General features: G+C 32.0%; 4 protein-coding genes across 4 annotated transcripts; 1 reads left to right on the top strand and 3 right to left on the bottom strand.

Moving 5' to 3' along the window:
- Positions 1 to 1,380: 1,380 nt before the first annotated feature.
- On the bottom strand, positions 1,381 to 2,013 carry LOC111680813 (heterogeneous nuclear ribonucleoprotein A3 homolog 1). The gene has a single exon (XM_023442531.2). It carries the CDS (start codon positions 2,011 to 2,013, stop codon positions 1,381 to 1,383), a length of 633 nt encoding a protein of 210 aa, XP_023298299.2.
- A 3,340-nt stretch (positions 2,014 to 5,353) lies between these two features.
- Positions 5,354 to 5,878, top strand: LOC111680814 (glycine-rich cell wall structural protein 1). Its single transcript, XM_023442532.2, has one exon. The coding sequence runs from the start codon at positions 5,354 to 5,356 to the stop codon at positions 5,876 to 5,878; it is 525 nt and encodes a 174-aa protein (XP_023298300.2).
- Positions 5,879 to 13,608: 7,730 nt separating this feature from the next.
- LOC111680815 (claw keratin-like) lies at positions 13,609 to 14,031 on the bottom strand. Its single transcript, XM_023442533.2, has one exon. The coding sequence runs from the start codon at positions 14,029 to 14,031 to the stop codon at positions 13,609 to 13,611; it is 423 nt and encodes a 140-aa protein (XP_023298301.1).
- Positions 14,032 to 15,604: 1,573 nt separating this feature from the next.
- On the bottom strand, positions 15,605 to 16,511 carry LOC111680823. The gene has a single exon (XM_023442544.2). It carries the CDS (start codon positions 16,184 to 16,186, stop codon positions 15,773 to 15,775), a length of 414 nt encoding a protein of 137 aa, XP_023298312.2. The 5' UTR covers positions 16,187 to 16,511; the 3' UTR covers positions 15,605 to 15,772.
- Between the last annotated feature and the right edge of the window lie 394 nt (positions 16,512 to 16,905).

The raw sequence follows: 16,905 nt of genomic DNA, 5'->3' as shown, positions 1-16,905 counted from the left end.
ACGCTACTCCCTATGTGTTTGTGGTTCGTAGTGGTTTATGTTTTGGTCCTATCGAGCAATTACTTAATCCTTTATGTACCTCTACATGGATATTTGTATTGGTTTTAATCATTGTTTTAATTATTTTCACAAAAATAGTGCAAATGAAACCAAAAATGCGTGATTTTGTATTTGGACCCAAGATGAAAGAGCCAATATATTCAATGTTTGTAATATTATTGGGTTACTCGCTATCAACTCAAATATTACCAAAACGAAATTTTGCCCGATATCTTTTGATCTCTTGGTTATTACTGTCCTTTCAAATACGCAATGGTTATCAGGGGAAAATGTTTGATAGTTTACGTTTTTCGAAACGCATTCCAGTACCACAAAAAATCTCCCAACTCATAGAGCAGGACTATTTCTTATTGACAGCTTTGCCTAACATATATTATCCTTCGAATAAGACGCAAATTTTTCGTAACACCACTAAACGACTTAGTATCTTGCAAAATACTACTTTACAATTAACTGTCACGGCTCTTTTGGATTCCTTAGCTTATTACAATTATATGAATTCAAATACCAGCACTCTAACTAATGTCGAGGAAACCATATATTCGTATCCATTCGTTATGTTTTTTAAAAAACATTCCTTGCTGCGTACGATTGTCGATCGAAAATTGAAAATATTCTCCGATGCTGGCATTACTTCGTACATTGCAAAGAGACATACTCGTTCTAAGTTCCAGAGTATGAATTCTGGTTCACAGTTTGTAAGCAGATTGACAAATGAAAATCTAAAAGGTTTGTATCATATATGTGGTGCCATGTTTTTGATTTCAATATTTGTATTTCTATTGGAGTTGCTTACTCGTAAGTCGAAAAGATTACAAAAAATAATGGATGGGTTGTATTGATTATAAGCTGAATTAACTACTACCCACTCACTCGATTTTTGAAATATGATCAATGATCACTTTTGGTTTTATAACTTCAAGTGCATGTTGAAGTCCCAAAGGAAATGAATAAATGTTTGTATATATTTCTTAAAAACTGTATTTTCTATGGCCTTAAACGACTTTTTAATACACAGCAATGAGACTGAAATGTCCAGGTCCATGATTTGAGTTTGACAAAACAATAAACAAAGATGTTCGGTTATTCCATAAAAGTAAAAAAGTTTTTAAATTTCCTAAATCGATTTTAGTTTTTTGCTATAACTTTTGTGTTATCAAAGAGAAATATATAATAAAATTTAGATTATAAAGTCCATAGTGCAAATATATATAATAATAATCAGAAGAGTATTTTTGTTTTATTATTTATAAATTTTGACTTTATTTCAATTTTAACTTAATTCGAAATAAAATTCGTAAAACAAATTCAAAATTATTATTAACCTAATAAACCGGCACCTCCGCCACCAATAAGACCACCTCCGATTCCAGCAAAACCTCCAGCTCCAACACCACCAGAAGAATAGTGTACCTTATAGCGTCCACCACCGAAACCATGATGACCAAATCCACCTAAACCTCCACCAAAACCGCGACCTCTAATGGTATACGATTCATGATAACGTCCAAAACCGCCACCAATACCAGCTCCACCAATGGCACCACCACCCAAACCAAAACCTCCTAGACCACCATGACCATAACCATAGGCTGGCAGTTGTTGTTGTTGCACAACAGGAACATGCTGAAGAGTTTGATAGTTTTGAACAACCGGTACATGTTGTACGGTCTGAACATTTTGTACTACAGGCACTGTTTGAACTGATTCATATGGATTCGATATTAAGGGATATGGCGATAAACCACCACCTACTGATGAAGATGAGGCTGTTGCTGTAGCAGTGGCTGTAGATGCTGCACCTCCAGCAGTTGCAGTAGCTGTGGCCACAGCTTCACCAACACCAGAATTTGCAGTTGCAAATGAATCTGCTGCCGCTCCACTTCCAACAAACGGTGTGCCCAAAACGGCGGGACTTAGTAGTAGAATACTCAAAATACTTGTAACCAACATAATGGTCTATTATTAACTAACTAATTTACTATCGAATAACTATTAAATTATTTTTACTTTAAGCTTTTGGTTTTTATATAATGCAAACATACACGTAGTTTCATAAATTGATGTTTATTTACAAAACTGTTTAACATAAGTCAATAAAATAGATGTTGGTTGGCACTTAAGGTTTTTTGGGATTTTTCGAAATTTGTGTTTTCTTTAGAAATAAGAAAAAAAACATTGAAATCATTACTTTGTCTATTCTTAAGTTAATTTACTACTTTTCTCTCTTTTGATTTGTTGTTGGATAATATACGAGTTTTCGTATAAGAGATCATTTAGGCAGTATTATCGAGTATGAATCACTACTATTTATCTACTCTTTAATCTTTAGCATGGCAATGACCTTCAAGTGTTCAGTTACTCGTAGTTGTACTTAAAGTGTTAATTTTTTCAAACAACCATGAATATGCTTTTGTCAGCAACAGCATTAATACCGCTGAATTTACAGCAGTTTTTACACACTTTTGTTACACTATGTTTACAATACTCATAAAAATGCATGTTTGATAATGCATGTTTTTTATAAAATAAAGAGTTTTCCAAAATTTACTCAAGAAACAGAAACCTTTTATATTCACTACCAAACCGTATGCCTTAACAGGAGTGGTCCCCTCAATTAAACAGTTGTGACTGTAAAAACTCTCTTCCCCTTTCGTTATGACCCTATCGTGCTTTCAAGAGAAAGACTTTCGATCATAACTAGATCGTCTTAGAATTTAATAAGGTTGTGGGTCTACAACCTATATTTCGATGTGTTGCTAATGAAATGACAAATTCAATATACCCTGGATCTGAACCGATCCTGCCTGTTAAATTCTACTTTTTATATATGAGAGATATCAAGTATTTTTTTGTAATTTCGCCAATTTCTATCTCAGATATACACATTTTTCTATATAATACATATGGGGGCTTCAAGACCCCAAATGAAAGTCCACTCTTTTTTCTCTAAAATGTTCGGAACGTCATTATTATTTGTTTCGACAATATTTGCAATTACAAAAAACAAAAATAAATTTGCAAAAATTAGTGGTAACGTCTTTTTCATAAAATGTTTGATAGGGCTGAACATAGCTTAACTGAAATAGTTTCCAAGATAAGAGAATTTTTTATTTAATTTTTGTGCGAGGTGCCCCTACTCCAAATGCTAGTCCGCCTACTTTTTGTTCTAAATAATCATAGGCTAAAAAGTAGCATGTTGCATATTCCAGACATACAGAAATTAGTTGTGAAAATTTCAAGGAAATTGGTTCAGGCATTTAGTAGTTGAATTCTGTTCCCATATCCTTACTAATTAATGAAATATGTGATATTTGGAAATGTGACACAAAAATTTTCATGGTAATAGCGATCTGTTAGTTAAGCATTTGGATGCCAAATCAAATCGACAAATTGAGAAACGCAAGACTGAACAGATGGTTGTTGTAATGGTTGACAATGGAGATTTAGGTTTCCTTCCCAAGTGTTTGCAGTTCAGTTATATATTTTCAGTATTCTGATTCAGAAGGTCATATCCATTAAACTAAATTCAAAGCGTAAGTATTGATCGTTTTAATGTATCTCCATTATGTACAGAAAGCTTTTGAGATTATGAGATTTATATACTTAGGAGCAGTGTAAAGTTTAGAAAGCCCTTATGATGACTTTGATCAATTTTGTACAAAATTTTACAGAATTTAAGAGCATGAACCCAAAAATTATATTAATTTCTCGGACATAGAAGGTCACGGGATTTAGTTATATCTTATATAACATAAATCCTCCTTTCATAATAACTAACTGACATCAGGCCCTATGTGATACTAATCCATATATGTATGGCACTCTTTAGAAGAACCTATAACTTGCTTAACAATACCCCAAGGATACTATCCTTCATATAGGTTTACAGGATTGTTGGTAGTAATCTAGTCGGCCAATCTAAAGGATTGATTTCCACAACAATAGTAATACTCCTAGTGGTATAGGATATGTATGGAAATTGCTTGCGATTCCTTTGGTCTATTTTTTCCAGTTAATAAATCCGAAGTGACCACTTAACCTACCACTTGTGGTGGTCCCTAGCCACCTGACTACCCAGGTGACCAACCATTTTAACATGGGCTTGTCCTACGAGGAAGTCAATCGTCACACTACACCCTACAAAGAGACAGTAAAGGGACGATTTCCTCCGCTCTCGCTTACAAAGGGGACATTAATATGACGACTGTCTTCATTCTCATTTAAAAAGAGTTATTTGTGACGAAAGACCAAAAACATACGAATTGGAGTCAGCCAGGTGGTAAGATATTACTGGAACTAAACTTTAAAAATTTCAAGTGTCTACTCTCTAGAATACTATGGGACAATAATGTGATTGACCCGAAAGATATAAATTTGAGTCAATCAGATGGTGGCATATAAGTAGAAAGTAATAATCATTTCTCCAAAAGATGGGTAAAATTACTACATTAGGAAGTACAACAAAAAAAAAAGAGTATAATCTCTAGGTTACTTGAGGACAGTAAAGAGACGACTGTCTCCGCTCCCGCTTACAAATAGGACACTAAAGTGACGATTACAAAGGGTACATTCGTGATGAATGACCCAAAAACATGCGAATTACGATCATCCAGGTGGTTAACTATTAGTGGAAATTACTGTCTTTTTCGTATGCATTGACTCTTTGTCGAACTGCTGGGTAATGTTAAAAAATACATGTGTATACATTCATATGTCCCTGCAGGTTACCAAAAAATCAATGCATCCAAAAAACACAGTGATTTCCTGGTTGTACTCTTTGAAAACGAGGATCAATATAATCGTCATTTTAGTGTTCCCTTTTTAAGCGAAAGAGCAGACACTAAAAACAAACGTAAGCTTTTTGTCTGTCTCTTCGTAATCTATGGGGTGACAATTGATTTTCTCGTAGGACAGCACATGTTTAAATAGCTAGTTCGGGAATCTCCGACTAAACTGCTGAGATATAATATGACAGAAAACGAAACGTTTATGTTAAAAGTATGTGTGTAACTTGGCTATATAATTATTTTTGGGGGATTTTTGTTAATTGTTAAACTGATTTGGTCCATACCAATATCTATTAATGCTGCAAAATGTGTAAATTAGTTAAATAAATTTCATATTGAATACAATGTGTGGCTGTGTTTGCCAAATTTTGACTAGAAAACTTAAAATGTTTTTAAAAGCCCATAAATAAGTAGAAAACGAAAATGAAACCAACAAATTTAATTGAGATAAATTTGGCTTAAGAAGCGGTAGCAAAAAATTACGAATTATAAATTAAAAAAAAATGTTTTCATTTAAAATCTTTATATTATTAGTGGTATTACACTGTGCAATTTGTCAACCCATAGCCACAACAAATGTGGCGGAAACAGCCACGTTAGTGGAAGATTATCCTGCGGTTAAAACTACCAAAAATAATTTGAAATCTGCTGCAGTTGAAGCCGGACAAAAAAGTGATTACAATGGAGAACGTTATACAAGACACATAGGAGGTGGTGTCATAGGAGGAGGAGGTGTAATTGGAGGTGGTGTTATAGGTGGCGGTGGTTTTGCTGCTCCAGTTTATGCTGCTCCCCCTGTATCTGTGGTATCGGCAGTTCCAGTTGTTACAACAGTTCCGGTAGTAACGACAATACCATCATATCCTGTTTATGGTGGATATGGAGGTTATGGTGGTGGCTATGGCGGAGGTTATGGTGGAGGTTATGGCGGTGGATTTGGTGGCTATGGAGGTGGTTTTGGTGCTGGCTTTGGAGTTGCTAAATTTAAAGTTAAAGGATTTGGTATTGGTGGTGGTTTCTTGGGTTAAACGATACTATGAATTTGGACTTAATGAAGTTTTTTCGTACGTTGAAATAAAATAAACATTTATTTTGTTAATAAAAATTTAATATTATTAATTTACAATTCGTTAATAATGGATCCCCTTTGGTTGTTTGAGTCACTCATTCTGATTCTGAGAAGATCAGTTCAGAAATTGATAAAATAGTTTAATTCATTCAATAAAATTAAGTGTGTGATATATATAAATAACGTTAATTGGTAGGAGTGAAGGCTAAAAGCAGTAAAAAACAAATTAGAATATAAATATTCGGACATAGCCGACCAACTGACACCCTACATCAGTGTGTATGTTTAAAATGAGGATTGGATATATTAAAAAAACATTTAAGTTATTTTTTCCATAATTCCGAACAATTTTAACAATTTGTTAACATAAAAATAATATTCTGAAAGATGTGAATTAATGACCGAAAATCCGATCATTATGAACATCGGCAGTATAATTTAGACATATAAAAAAATAAATTTTGCCGATTTTTGTGGAGATCCTGGAATATTTTATCTAATGTTAACAATAAGTTTAATCGACTCCAAATTTTATTTTCAACCGATAGTTATAAGTTAAGGTGGGTGTAGGAATAATATACGCGGGTGTTGAAAATATCAGCACAAACATACACCACCATAGTGGTGTAGGGTATAATATAATAAAAAATATAAATATAATAAATAAAATTTATTAGCTTATTAACCAATTTATTCCATTTTCATTTGTTCCTTCATATACCTTCATACATATGTACAATGTACATATTTATTTAACATACTAACCAAATAAACGGGGTTTTTACTTAACCAATTTCAATTTTATTTTTATTTTCAAAGAATAACAATGATGCTGCATGTTTTTAAGTCGTCTATCTACCACAATCATTTATTTTAGATAAATAATGCCGCTACAATTGTTTAAAAAGACAATTTATAAACAATTGTTTGAAATTATCAAAAGTTATGGATTCATACGATACACTGTTTACATATTTTATTTCAAATATGTATCCTTCAATAGCCAAAACGATTAACTCTACTTTTTTAATATATGTATATTGTTTTCGAATTTAAAAGAAAAAAATATAATTGCACAATATTTTTCGTGTTCATAAAATAAATTTGTTCAAAATTTGATCATATTTTTCATATTATTTATTTATGGCTGTGGCTATACAAATTTAGTTCAGAGGACCATTTGTGTGGATAAAATTGTGGACCAGTGTAGCCCATTCTAACTGCCTTATTCATAATAATTTATCAAAGGTTTATGAACAAAATTTATATTAAAAATAGTCTTATATATACAGGTTTTCACATTCTGGGTTAATATTATAATTTACCATGAACCGCCTACCTAAAGCTCAACCTACACAAAACTTGATAGAGGGGCTGTGTTCTTAAGTTTTTTATTGTCCTTTTCGGGGCTTGTTGTAACAGCCCTTCCAATCGGCACTCTCCCAATTTGTAATAAGACAACTTTAGAGGCGAAGTAAGCCCTTCCTTTATTCTTGGCAAGACTAGCCATGGAATTCTTGTCGATACCTATTACAAATAGAGTTCCCTCAGGTTTTTCTTTCCTGTAAAAGACATATCATTTTTCCACAGCCAGCTCAGCATTTTGGCTTCCAAGTATTTTCAGTATACGTTCATTAGCCAGTTTACTGTCCCATTCCTCCAGGGAGGAGGGATACTTTCCACCAAGTTCATTAGGGTGCCATTGTTTGCCCTTCGAAGCGATTGCGTGGTCCACTATCTTATTGTTCATCAGATCTTCTACCTTACTCTGCTGGTCTATTGGAATTTTGCTGTCAGGCATCATAAACTGCATAGCAGAGATTGTTCCGGCTCTTTTCCACCGTCTAGCTTCTCCTTCCACGTTTTTGGGGCTTCGTTTAAGATACCCTTAGTTTCGTATTAGAAGACGATCTTGTGAAAGAGACAGATCTTGTGAAAGAGTCCGATTTTTCCTGTGGAGTGTTGTGGGACTGACAAACTATGATATTCTGAAGCATCTTTTTCAATTTCCTTCCCTGTGCTCCAGATAGTCTTTTCTTAGTAATAGGTAGTTTAGCTATTTTATCACTTACCTCTTTCATCATTTGCTCTATTTCATCCTTCTTGGGATTTGCTATAATGGTCTATATAATCTGAGGATTCAGAGTCGAAACTCTCACCTATATTTAAAGGCTGAGGTACCTTAGAGCTCTCTCCGAGTACATTCTTCTCTTTCACCCTTTTGTTTTTGCCAATGGCATGCTGTACACTTGACCTACTGTCCGCCACGGAGGCCAAGGTACCCACCTACGTAGTAGTATTTTGCTCACGATTGCAGGATGACGACGACACGTAACTCGCGAGTGGATCAGTGGTCCGCGGGGAATATAATATTCCCAGGTGGAGGACAATCTGCCCTCCCTCAGCTTGAGCCAAACTAAAACTGGGGGAGGACAGCTGATCCATCACCACCCCCTATCCGTCACCCGGGGATGCACTCGGTAGGAAAAACTAACTAACTAACTAACTAACTAACTAACTAACTAACTAACTAACTGACTAACTAAATAACTAACTAACTAACTAACTAACTAACTAACTAACTAACTAACTAACTAACTAACTAACTAACTAAAAAACTATCTAAATAACTAACTATCCAACTAACTATATAACTAATACTATTAGTTATATGACCAATGAATTATGACACTATTGTCGAAATTTAAATTCAATTAAAACTTTACTAAAAAACATAATTTTCTATAATTTATGCAAAATAAATATACATATACTTACATATATATGTATATAAGTATGTAAATATGTTTGTTGTTACATACCTAAGCATAAATATTAAAAAATATTTAAATATTTCTGGGGGATTTAAGGGCCTCATTAAGTCAGTAACTTCGCATTCAAAACAACATTAAAATTTGAGTTTATTTTTTGTTGTTTAACATACTTTTTTACGTTTTTACAAAATACTATACACTTACAGCTTTTACAAAGGAAACAGTGTAAAATTGCCACAAAATTAATCAAAACAAATATTAAAACTACTTCTTTATTACATATGAGTAGAACTTCCGTACTTTAATGGTCATTAAGTCAGTCTCATGACATAACATTCATACATTAAATACTGGACGGGAGAATGTTAACGAACTTCTTTTTTCAAAACATAGACTCCATCAAATATCTTAGTTTTATCAAGGTAAACTAATCAGTGAAATATTATAAATAAATGTTAAAAATATCAAATCGATTTAGTTTGTATTTATATTCTTTACTATCAAAATGTTTCTGGACTTTTGTAAAGTATCGTTAGTTTCCATAATATTCGTTTTACTTATATCTTGCCTTGGTAGTGTTCGGTCGGAAGGAGAACAAGACGAAGTTTTACTAAAAACTACTGAAAAACTAATACCGGAAACATTAGCAGTGGAAATACAAGGACATGAAAATACATCCGGACGTAAAGTGCGACAATTTGGTTTTCCTCCACCACCACCACGACCATTTGGATTTGGTGGCTATCGTCCATTTCCTCCAGCGCCAGGTTTTTATAGGCCAGCAGTAGGAGGTGGTGGCTTTGCCGGAGGTGGTTTCCAGCGTACACGTGTTGTTACACGTACACAGACTCGTGTTGTAGATCGTTATCAGGGTGGTGGTTTCCGCGGAGGATTCTATGGTTAATTTTGTGTTAATGTGTTTTTTTTACGAATATAAGATGTTTAAATAAACTTAAGTAGTTTTATTAAATTAAGAAGTATCGTGTATGTTTTGATTTACATTAGCAAAGAAAGCTGTGACGATTATTACATACATATATACCCTACATCATGGTGTATTAAAAGAAACATTCATTATGAATTTTATTACAAAAAATTAAAAAATACTAATTGTAAAACGAACAAGTAAGAGTTCTATTTATATTCGGCGGTGCCGAAACCTATATATCCTTTACCAAGATATGTTAAATAGAACAGTAGATACAACAAATTATTACAAATAATTAAAAAAAAATACCGGTTGTAAAACGAAAAAATATCAGAAAGTTCTCTTTTATAGATTTTTAATTAATCAGGTTGTTGCGTATATGCATAAAAAACAAAGAGTGTACAATTTATAGACCAAAAAGGTTGAAACAAATTGTATCAACTTTCAAGTGCGAAAAAGTCCCTTTTAATATGTTTCCACTACAAATACTTAATTTCATGTTTTTAGGTTATATATTATAAAAAAGTACCTTTTTGGTGAACGAAAAAGTACTAAAAAGCTCCCTTTTTTAATTTTATGTTTCTAGCAAAGTAAATTAATAAAGTATCGACATCTCTTGTTGTACAGATGTTGTTGTACAACAAGAGATGACAACAAACACATGTATTTTGTTTTTGGAATAATTCAAGAATGTGTCAAAATAAAATTTAACAAAATTTCCATTTACAGCAATTTAAACAAATCATAAATAAAAAATATTACTTTTAAGTTGAAAATATTAAGGATTTAATTATATTATAATATATTATACAATTTATAACACTTTTAAACTACTTTAAAACCACTTTTAATTCACTTTTTCAACTTTTCACAAATTTTAACAAATAGCAAAACACAATTTAAACTTTGACAACTTTTTCATTTATCTAGTTAAAAACAAGTAGGAAAGTATAGTCGAGCATGGCCGACCATATAATACCCTACACCATGAGTATATTTAAAAAAAATGTATTTTTTATAAAGAAACTTTTATGTTGAATATTAGCATAATTCCAAAATATTTAAGCAATTTATTGATAAAAGAACTAAAATTTCTAAATGAGGCTTTATATAGGTAAAATATGGTCCGATCCTCGGTAAATTTGGGAAAAGGATATATTTTTAAATAACAGTTAGTTTTGTTGAGTTTCATTGCGATACAAATGGTAACAAGTCAATTTTAGACGTTTAAGACATTTTTGAAGGGGGGTTTGTATGGGGGCTAGGGTCAAATAAGGGCCGATCCTTACGAAAATCTGCAGTGGCATTTATGCTTATATAAAACTTATTTATGCCAATTTTTAGAGAGATAATAGAAAATTTGACGTAATTATGGCATAAAAAGTTCAAATCGGGAGGTACGGTTGTATGGGGGCTAGGTGAAATAATGGACCGATTTCAACCATTTTCAATAGGCTTCGTCCCTGTGCCAAAAAACATGCTTGGTCCAAATTTCATCAAATTATCTTGAAAATTGCGGCCTGTACCTTGCACACAAGGTTTACATGGACAGCCAGCCAGAGGGACGGACATGTCTTAATCGACTCAGAAAATGATTCTGAATCGATCGGTATACTTTAAGGTGGGTATTGGACCAATATTTTTGTATGTTACAAACATCAGCACAAACGTATAATACCCTCCCCACTATAGTGGTGTAGGGTATAAAAAGTACCAAAAAAATCCACCTCTTATGTGTTCTGACCTAATCCACTTAATCTGGCCTCTATACACTTAATTTCATATATCTAGGTTCAATATTATAGAAAATTTAAAAAGTACCTTTTGAAAAACAAAAAAGTACCAAAAAATTCCCAAAAATTTCACTCAGCGTTGTGAGTTCTTATATGTGGGAAAGAGTCAATTCCGGACCAATCCTCATAAAATTTGGTAGGGAGATTTTCAATTTCAAGATACTTATATATGTCAAATATCATTGTTATGTAAACTTACTGTAAACTTACTCTTAAAACAGATATGTCCGACAATAATTTTTGATAGTGGATATAAAAATAATAAAAATCCTTTAATCATTTTTTTAAAATTTAATTTGCAAGTACTGATGTTTATTGGGAAAAATACCAAATTGGTGATATATACTGAAATTATTTCATTGCCTACTTTTAGTCGCAGTTTTCTTTGGTAATGTTAAGCCAATCATATAGTTTCAATCAAACATAAATACTTTCAGTTAAGTCGAATGCAAAATTAAAGTTATTATTTATATTCAGAAATTCATTGACTAACGTTTAATAAAGATATATGTACTTATCATTTTGTCATTACATTTTTTGAACATAGAACCAGTCAAAACAATATCCAATAGATATGATGCATTTAAAAGACTTGTCTTTTTTAAAGCTACGACTAGTTAAAACATCGATATTTAAATCCAGACTCTTTCTGTCTACCCAAGAATTAAGTTGAATTACTTATTTATACTCATCATCAAAAATTATGGGGGAATATTGATTTTGTCTTTTCGTTTGTAACACATCGAAAACAGGAAAACAGTTTCTATACTCATAATTGTTTTTCAAGTATAACGGCGAAATTCGACACAAGCAAGTTATATACAAACCAAAATCTTTATAAAAAATTTTATGAGGATCGGACCATAATAAGCCTTTCCTTCCATATAAGGTCGCTTTCAGAAAAAGATTTTAACACTCACCGCTTCACCGTGCTGGTAAAAAAAGAGGCCTAGGTGTATTTCTTCGGATTTGATGTATATATGTATGTAAATCCTCCTTCTTAAACTAACTAACTAAATATCTTCAAACAAGTGCGAAAGTATTTTAGGGTATGTCCGACGTTTAAGTTCGTCACTCTGCCAAAAAAAAGAAGTTTGGTCAAAATTTTATCAAAATATCTTGAAAATTACGAACGTGATTCTGAATCGATCGGCATTCGACATAAATAATGCTATGTATATACGGTTGTTAGATCTTACAACATTGGCTGTAAAATGTGCTGAAAATGTCTAACACCAGTGTAAACTCACAAATGTTGTCTTCTAATATTGTCAGTAATGCTTTTTCTGACAACGTCGCGAATGAAACATTTTAAGTTCAGACGATTGTTAGACATTTTTTTGAACATTTTACTGACAACGTTGTAAGATCTGACAACCGTGTATCACGGCTTTCAGTTTCATACGAGCCAAAATATATCTACTGAATTTTATGAGGAACGTTCCATAATTAACCTTACCCCAATATAAGGTTCTCGCTCTACAAAATTGTATGAGGATCGATTCATAATTACTTTTATGGCTTAGGGTTTTATGGTGAGTATAAAAGATTCAGAATTGACGAATATAAGCCTCTTACTTGTTACAAAATAGTTTTATTTTTCACTAGCGATCCGTATTGACGTCCCTAATATTAGTATATATTCATCTCCTTTAAATCTCTTTTTAATTTTTCTCAATTTGGTAGCGTTATTTTTAGAATATCATGTCACTACATGCCAAAAAGGATAATGTCATGCGATATCATTCCAAAACACTTTTTCAATTTTTATCAAAAATTATCATTATACGTCAAAATAAAATGTGTGGTGAAGTCATATCCATGAAAGGGTTAAATGTCTTTAGTATGCAAATTAAGATTTTGTTTCGGCGGTTAAAAAGAAAATGGATTAAACTAAAAACTGTGACTATTGTAAAACTTATAAGTAAAGTAACTCTTCCCACTACTCCCGCAAAATTATTGAAAAATTATTCCGATTAGGCGCCCTAGTTTCTGAATTTATCGATTTTGAACAAACATTTCACTTTCATTTATATAGACTTAATCTATTTAGAAAATTAAAACCACAACGTTTTTCAATATTTTTCACCAATTTATTTAAAATAAAAAATAAAACTTAAACTATAAAAAAACTATCGTACAATAAACATAAAAATTAGACTAATTAAAATTTTGCTAAATAGGTTTTTGTACTTTAACCAAAGTGTTTGCCAAAGAAGGGTTTAAAACCGCCTAAACCTAAACCATGTAGACCACCAAAGCCAAAACCGCCGAGACCTCCGAAACCCTTGAAACCCAATCCAAGGCCACCGAATTTGCCACCTAATCCACCGAGACCACCAAGTCCACCCAAGCCTAAACCACGAGCACTTCTTTCCGACTCTTCGGTAGCATCAACAGTTGACTTATCAGCATCTTCGACATCCAACAAAGTAAGGGGAACAGCAGCTACAATAGATTCCTCGGGATTGTCTGTGGAAGCAGGTAAATCGGCTTGAATATATTCTGGCAGTAAAACAGCAACTTGATGATGTGATTCTTCAATTGGCAAAGATTGGATCTCCACTAAAGAACAGCCAATAAGAAGGAAAATTGAGCACAATTGTAAAAATTTCATGTTGGCTTTTAAGTTTTTTTTCTTTTTTCGTTATAAAATCGTTAATTCTATAGATGCGACTGAACTATCGTAAATCCACAAGACACTTGAATACCCATGAAAGCTGCGTATAGCTTTTTATACCAAATTGTCTTTTGCTGTTTGTTGTTCTCGCAAAATTAGCTAGAAAACATTTTTGTAATTGTCGCCTTGTGAATTTTTGTATTTGTGTGGGTGTATGTACTTGACTTTTCCCGATTAGTTTTATTCCCATGAAAATGTATAGTTCTCTCTCTTTGTTATCTCTTGACCGTGTTATTTGCCCACATGTGCTTCAGGTGTTAATCAGGTGTTTAAACAAATCAAATTTAGATAGATTTTGAGTTACTTAGCTGAGCCCAAAACTTTCGTTAAATACAATTTAACACCCAAAAACTTTCGTTTAATTTTAACGAAGAAGTCATTGTTTTTCCTTTTGCCTATAGAGATTACTATATTTGGCATTTATATTTTGTACAATTGTTTGACCTTTAAAATGGTGATTTATGCTGCAGTATTGGTATGACCCTATTGCTATAACCAAAATTTCATTTACTCGAGTACTTCAAAGTAGTGCAGACGGAATCAGTAAACATTTAAAGGTAAGTGCTTATGAAAGTACAACTCATTACCGAGTTTTTGCTGGGGAGTACCACCTACAAATTCGGCTTTTAGGTCTATAAATTTTATTATTTCTTTTCAATAAATTATGTTCATAAATATTTGTTAGTATTACATCACAAATTTACCCAAGATAACTGGCGCTCATTCATTTTTTATTAACTAGATACTTAATGAATATACTAAGTATTTATTTAAGTTATTAGTGAATATGATTATCGATCAATTTGATCTGTAATAAGTCTATGTGTGTTCAGTATGATGAGTATAATTATTCATGTAAAAAAGCCTCTTATAATTTTTGAATGAATATTTGATTTGAACTTGAAAACTCACTGATTACTACAGTCCACAAAACATTGGCATTGAGTTTTTGTAAATAAAGAAATTCGTAAATAATTTATCTAGATTTATTATAAAATAAATTCTCGATAAAATTTAAAATAGCAAGAAAATTTTAATATTAGTTTTATTGCTTTCACAGATGGTTGATGAGAATAAATTGCAAAAAAAGTTCTTTAAGTTTATTGACACCAATATTTTTTTTATCAGATGTTTGTATATGAATTATCAAATTAAAAATTATTTAATATACAAAACTGGAACTGCTCCAAGATTTTCTGAAAAGAAAATGTTATGGAGAAAATTTAAAAGGCTCAATAGTAAAAAAATATGGGGAAAGTATAAATACTTACAGGATATTGGCTATAATATTAGTAACCCTCAAGAAAGTGCTATTATAAGGAATTCTATACTTCACTGTTTCCTTTATAAATTGTCAATTCTATGGGTTAATTCTTTTTCGTATAGAATAAAAAATTCTAGAAAAAGGCTTTCTAACGAAACACATTATAAATTATTCTAAATTAAACTATATTATGATTAAACAAAAATAAAACTTTTATCAAAAAAGAAAGACAAATTTTTAATTAAACACTGTTTTTATTAATACTTGTACTTTTCTAAAATAAATCTTAAACTTAAGTTAATTACTAAAAGTCACATCATTCTTATTTAATTCTACTTAAATATTGATCACTTTACATATTTTTCTTACATACTATTTCCACAGCTGTTCAATCTAATCCAGAAACCAATCTTCTTAAACCAAACCATAACGATGACGAGCATTCAATTTCTGCCTTCTGCGGTTCATGCGTTTTTGCATATTGTTATACTTTCCATGATGAATAAATACTTTTGGATTCGAATACCAATTATTAGAAATATCATTCGCAAAATTACCCCGTGAAGAACGTCTTTTACCAAATCCACCATAATTTTGTATGGGAAAATCATCATCTGCTACATCTATAGAGTTATGTTCCAAGGAATTTGTTCTATAGAGGCGAGGTTTCCTTATAGTATCCTTGACAAAATTTCGAGACCATGCTATTGGATCTAAACTAGCATCGTAGTTGCTGTGATGTGTGCCCCAGGAATATGGTGTGGCATGTATAAGTTGCATCATTAAAAATGTATTGAATATTATTTCAATTATTCGTTTTAAATGCATTTTAAGGTTTTCTTTAATCTTTCTGAAAGGTATGAGTTTGTGCGTGCGTGCGTACGTACGTTTGAATGTTCAGTTGAATACTGTTGCACTTTGAACTTTACTTGAGGTCTCTTATAGTTGGGATTGACGTGACCGGTTTTGTAAAGGTGCATATGCAACAGGGTTTAGTTTTACTATTTACTATTGTTTTTGTATTGTTATTGCTAGTTGATAGTGGCATACTTATTGTTGTTGTTTGCATGTATGTATGTCCTCATGTATTTGTTGTTTATTTTATATTTTTTTGTTATTTTGTTTGCTGTGAGTTAAATATTGGTTTGTCTTGATTAAAATAGCGATTTACCTGCGGCTTAGGATTGCCCTTGTTTAAAAATTTGAATTAGGTTGTTAATAATGTCTGAATGAATATTCGGCTTGACTAATATTCGGTGTTTAACCAAATTTTTATCAAAATCAAAAATTTCATAAAATTTTCCCAATAAAGATCGTGTTAATTGGGGAAACGGGTCAGTTTCCTGGAAAATTGCTTTAAACTTCCCAATTAATGTTTTGTAAAGATATTATATCAAGTTACACTATTTGATCTTTTACACGCTCCAGCACTCGTTGCATTAAATGGCTTTACATTTGTCAGACTGAATTTTCAAGTTCCCTGTCCTATACAGCACGTATATTAGCTCTTTCATTGCCGAGACTCAAATGAATAGAGTTTAGTTAGT

The sequence above is a fragment of the Lucilia cuprina genome, chromosome 6 (assembly GCF_022045245.1).
Source record: "Lucilia cuprina isolate Lc7/37 chromosome 6, ASM2204524v1, whole genome shotgun sequence".
In the NCBI taxonomy this organism is placed as follows: Eukaryota; Metazoa; Arthropoda; class Insecta; order Diptera; family Calliphoridae; genus Lucilia; species Lucilia cuprina.
This window is presented reverse-complemented; position numbering and strand designations above follow the sequence as displayed.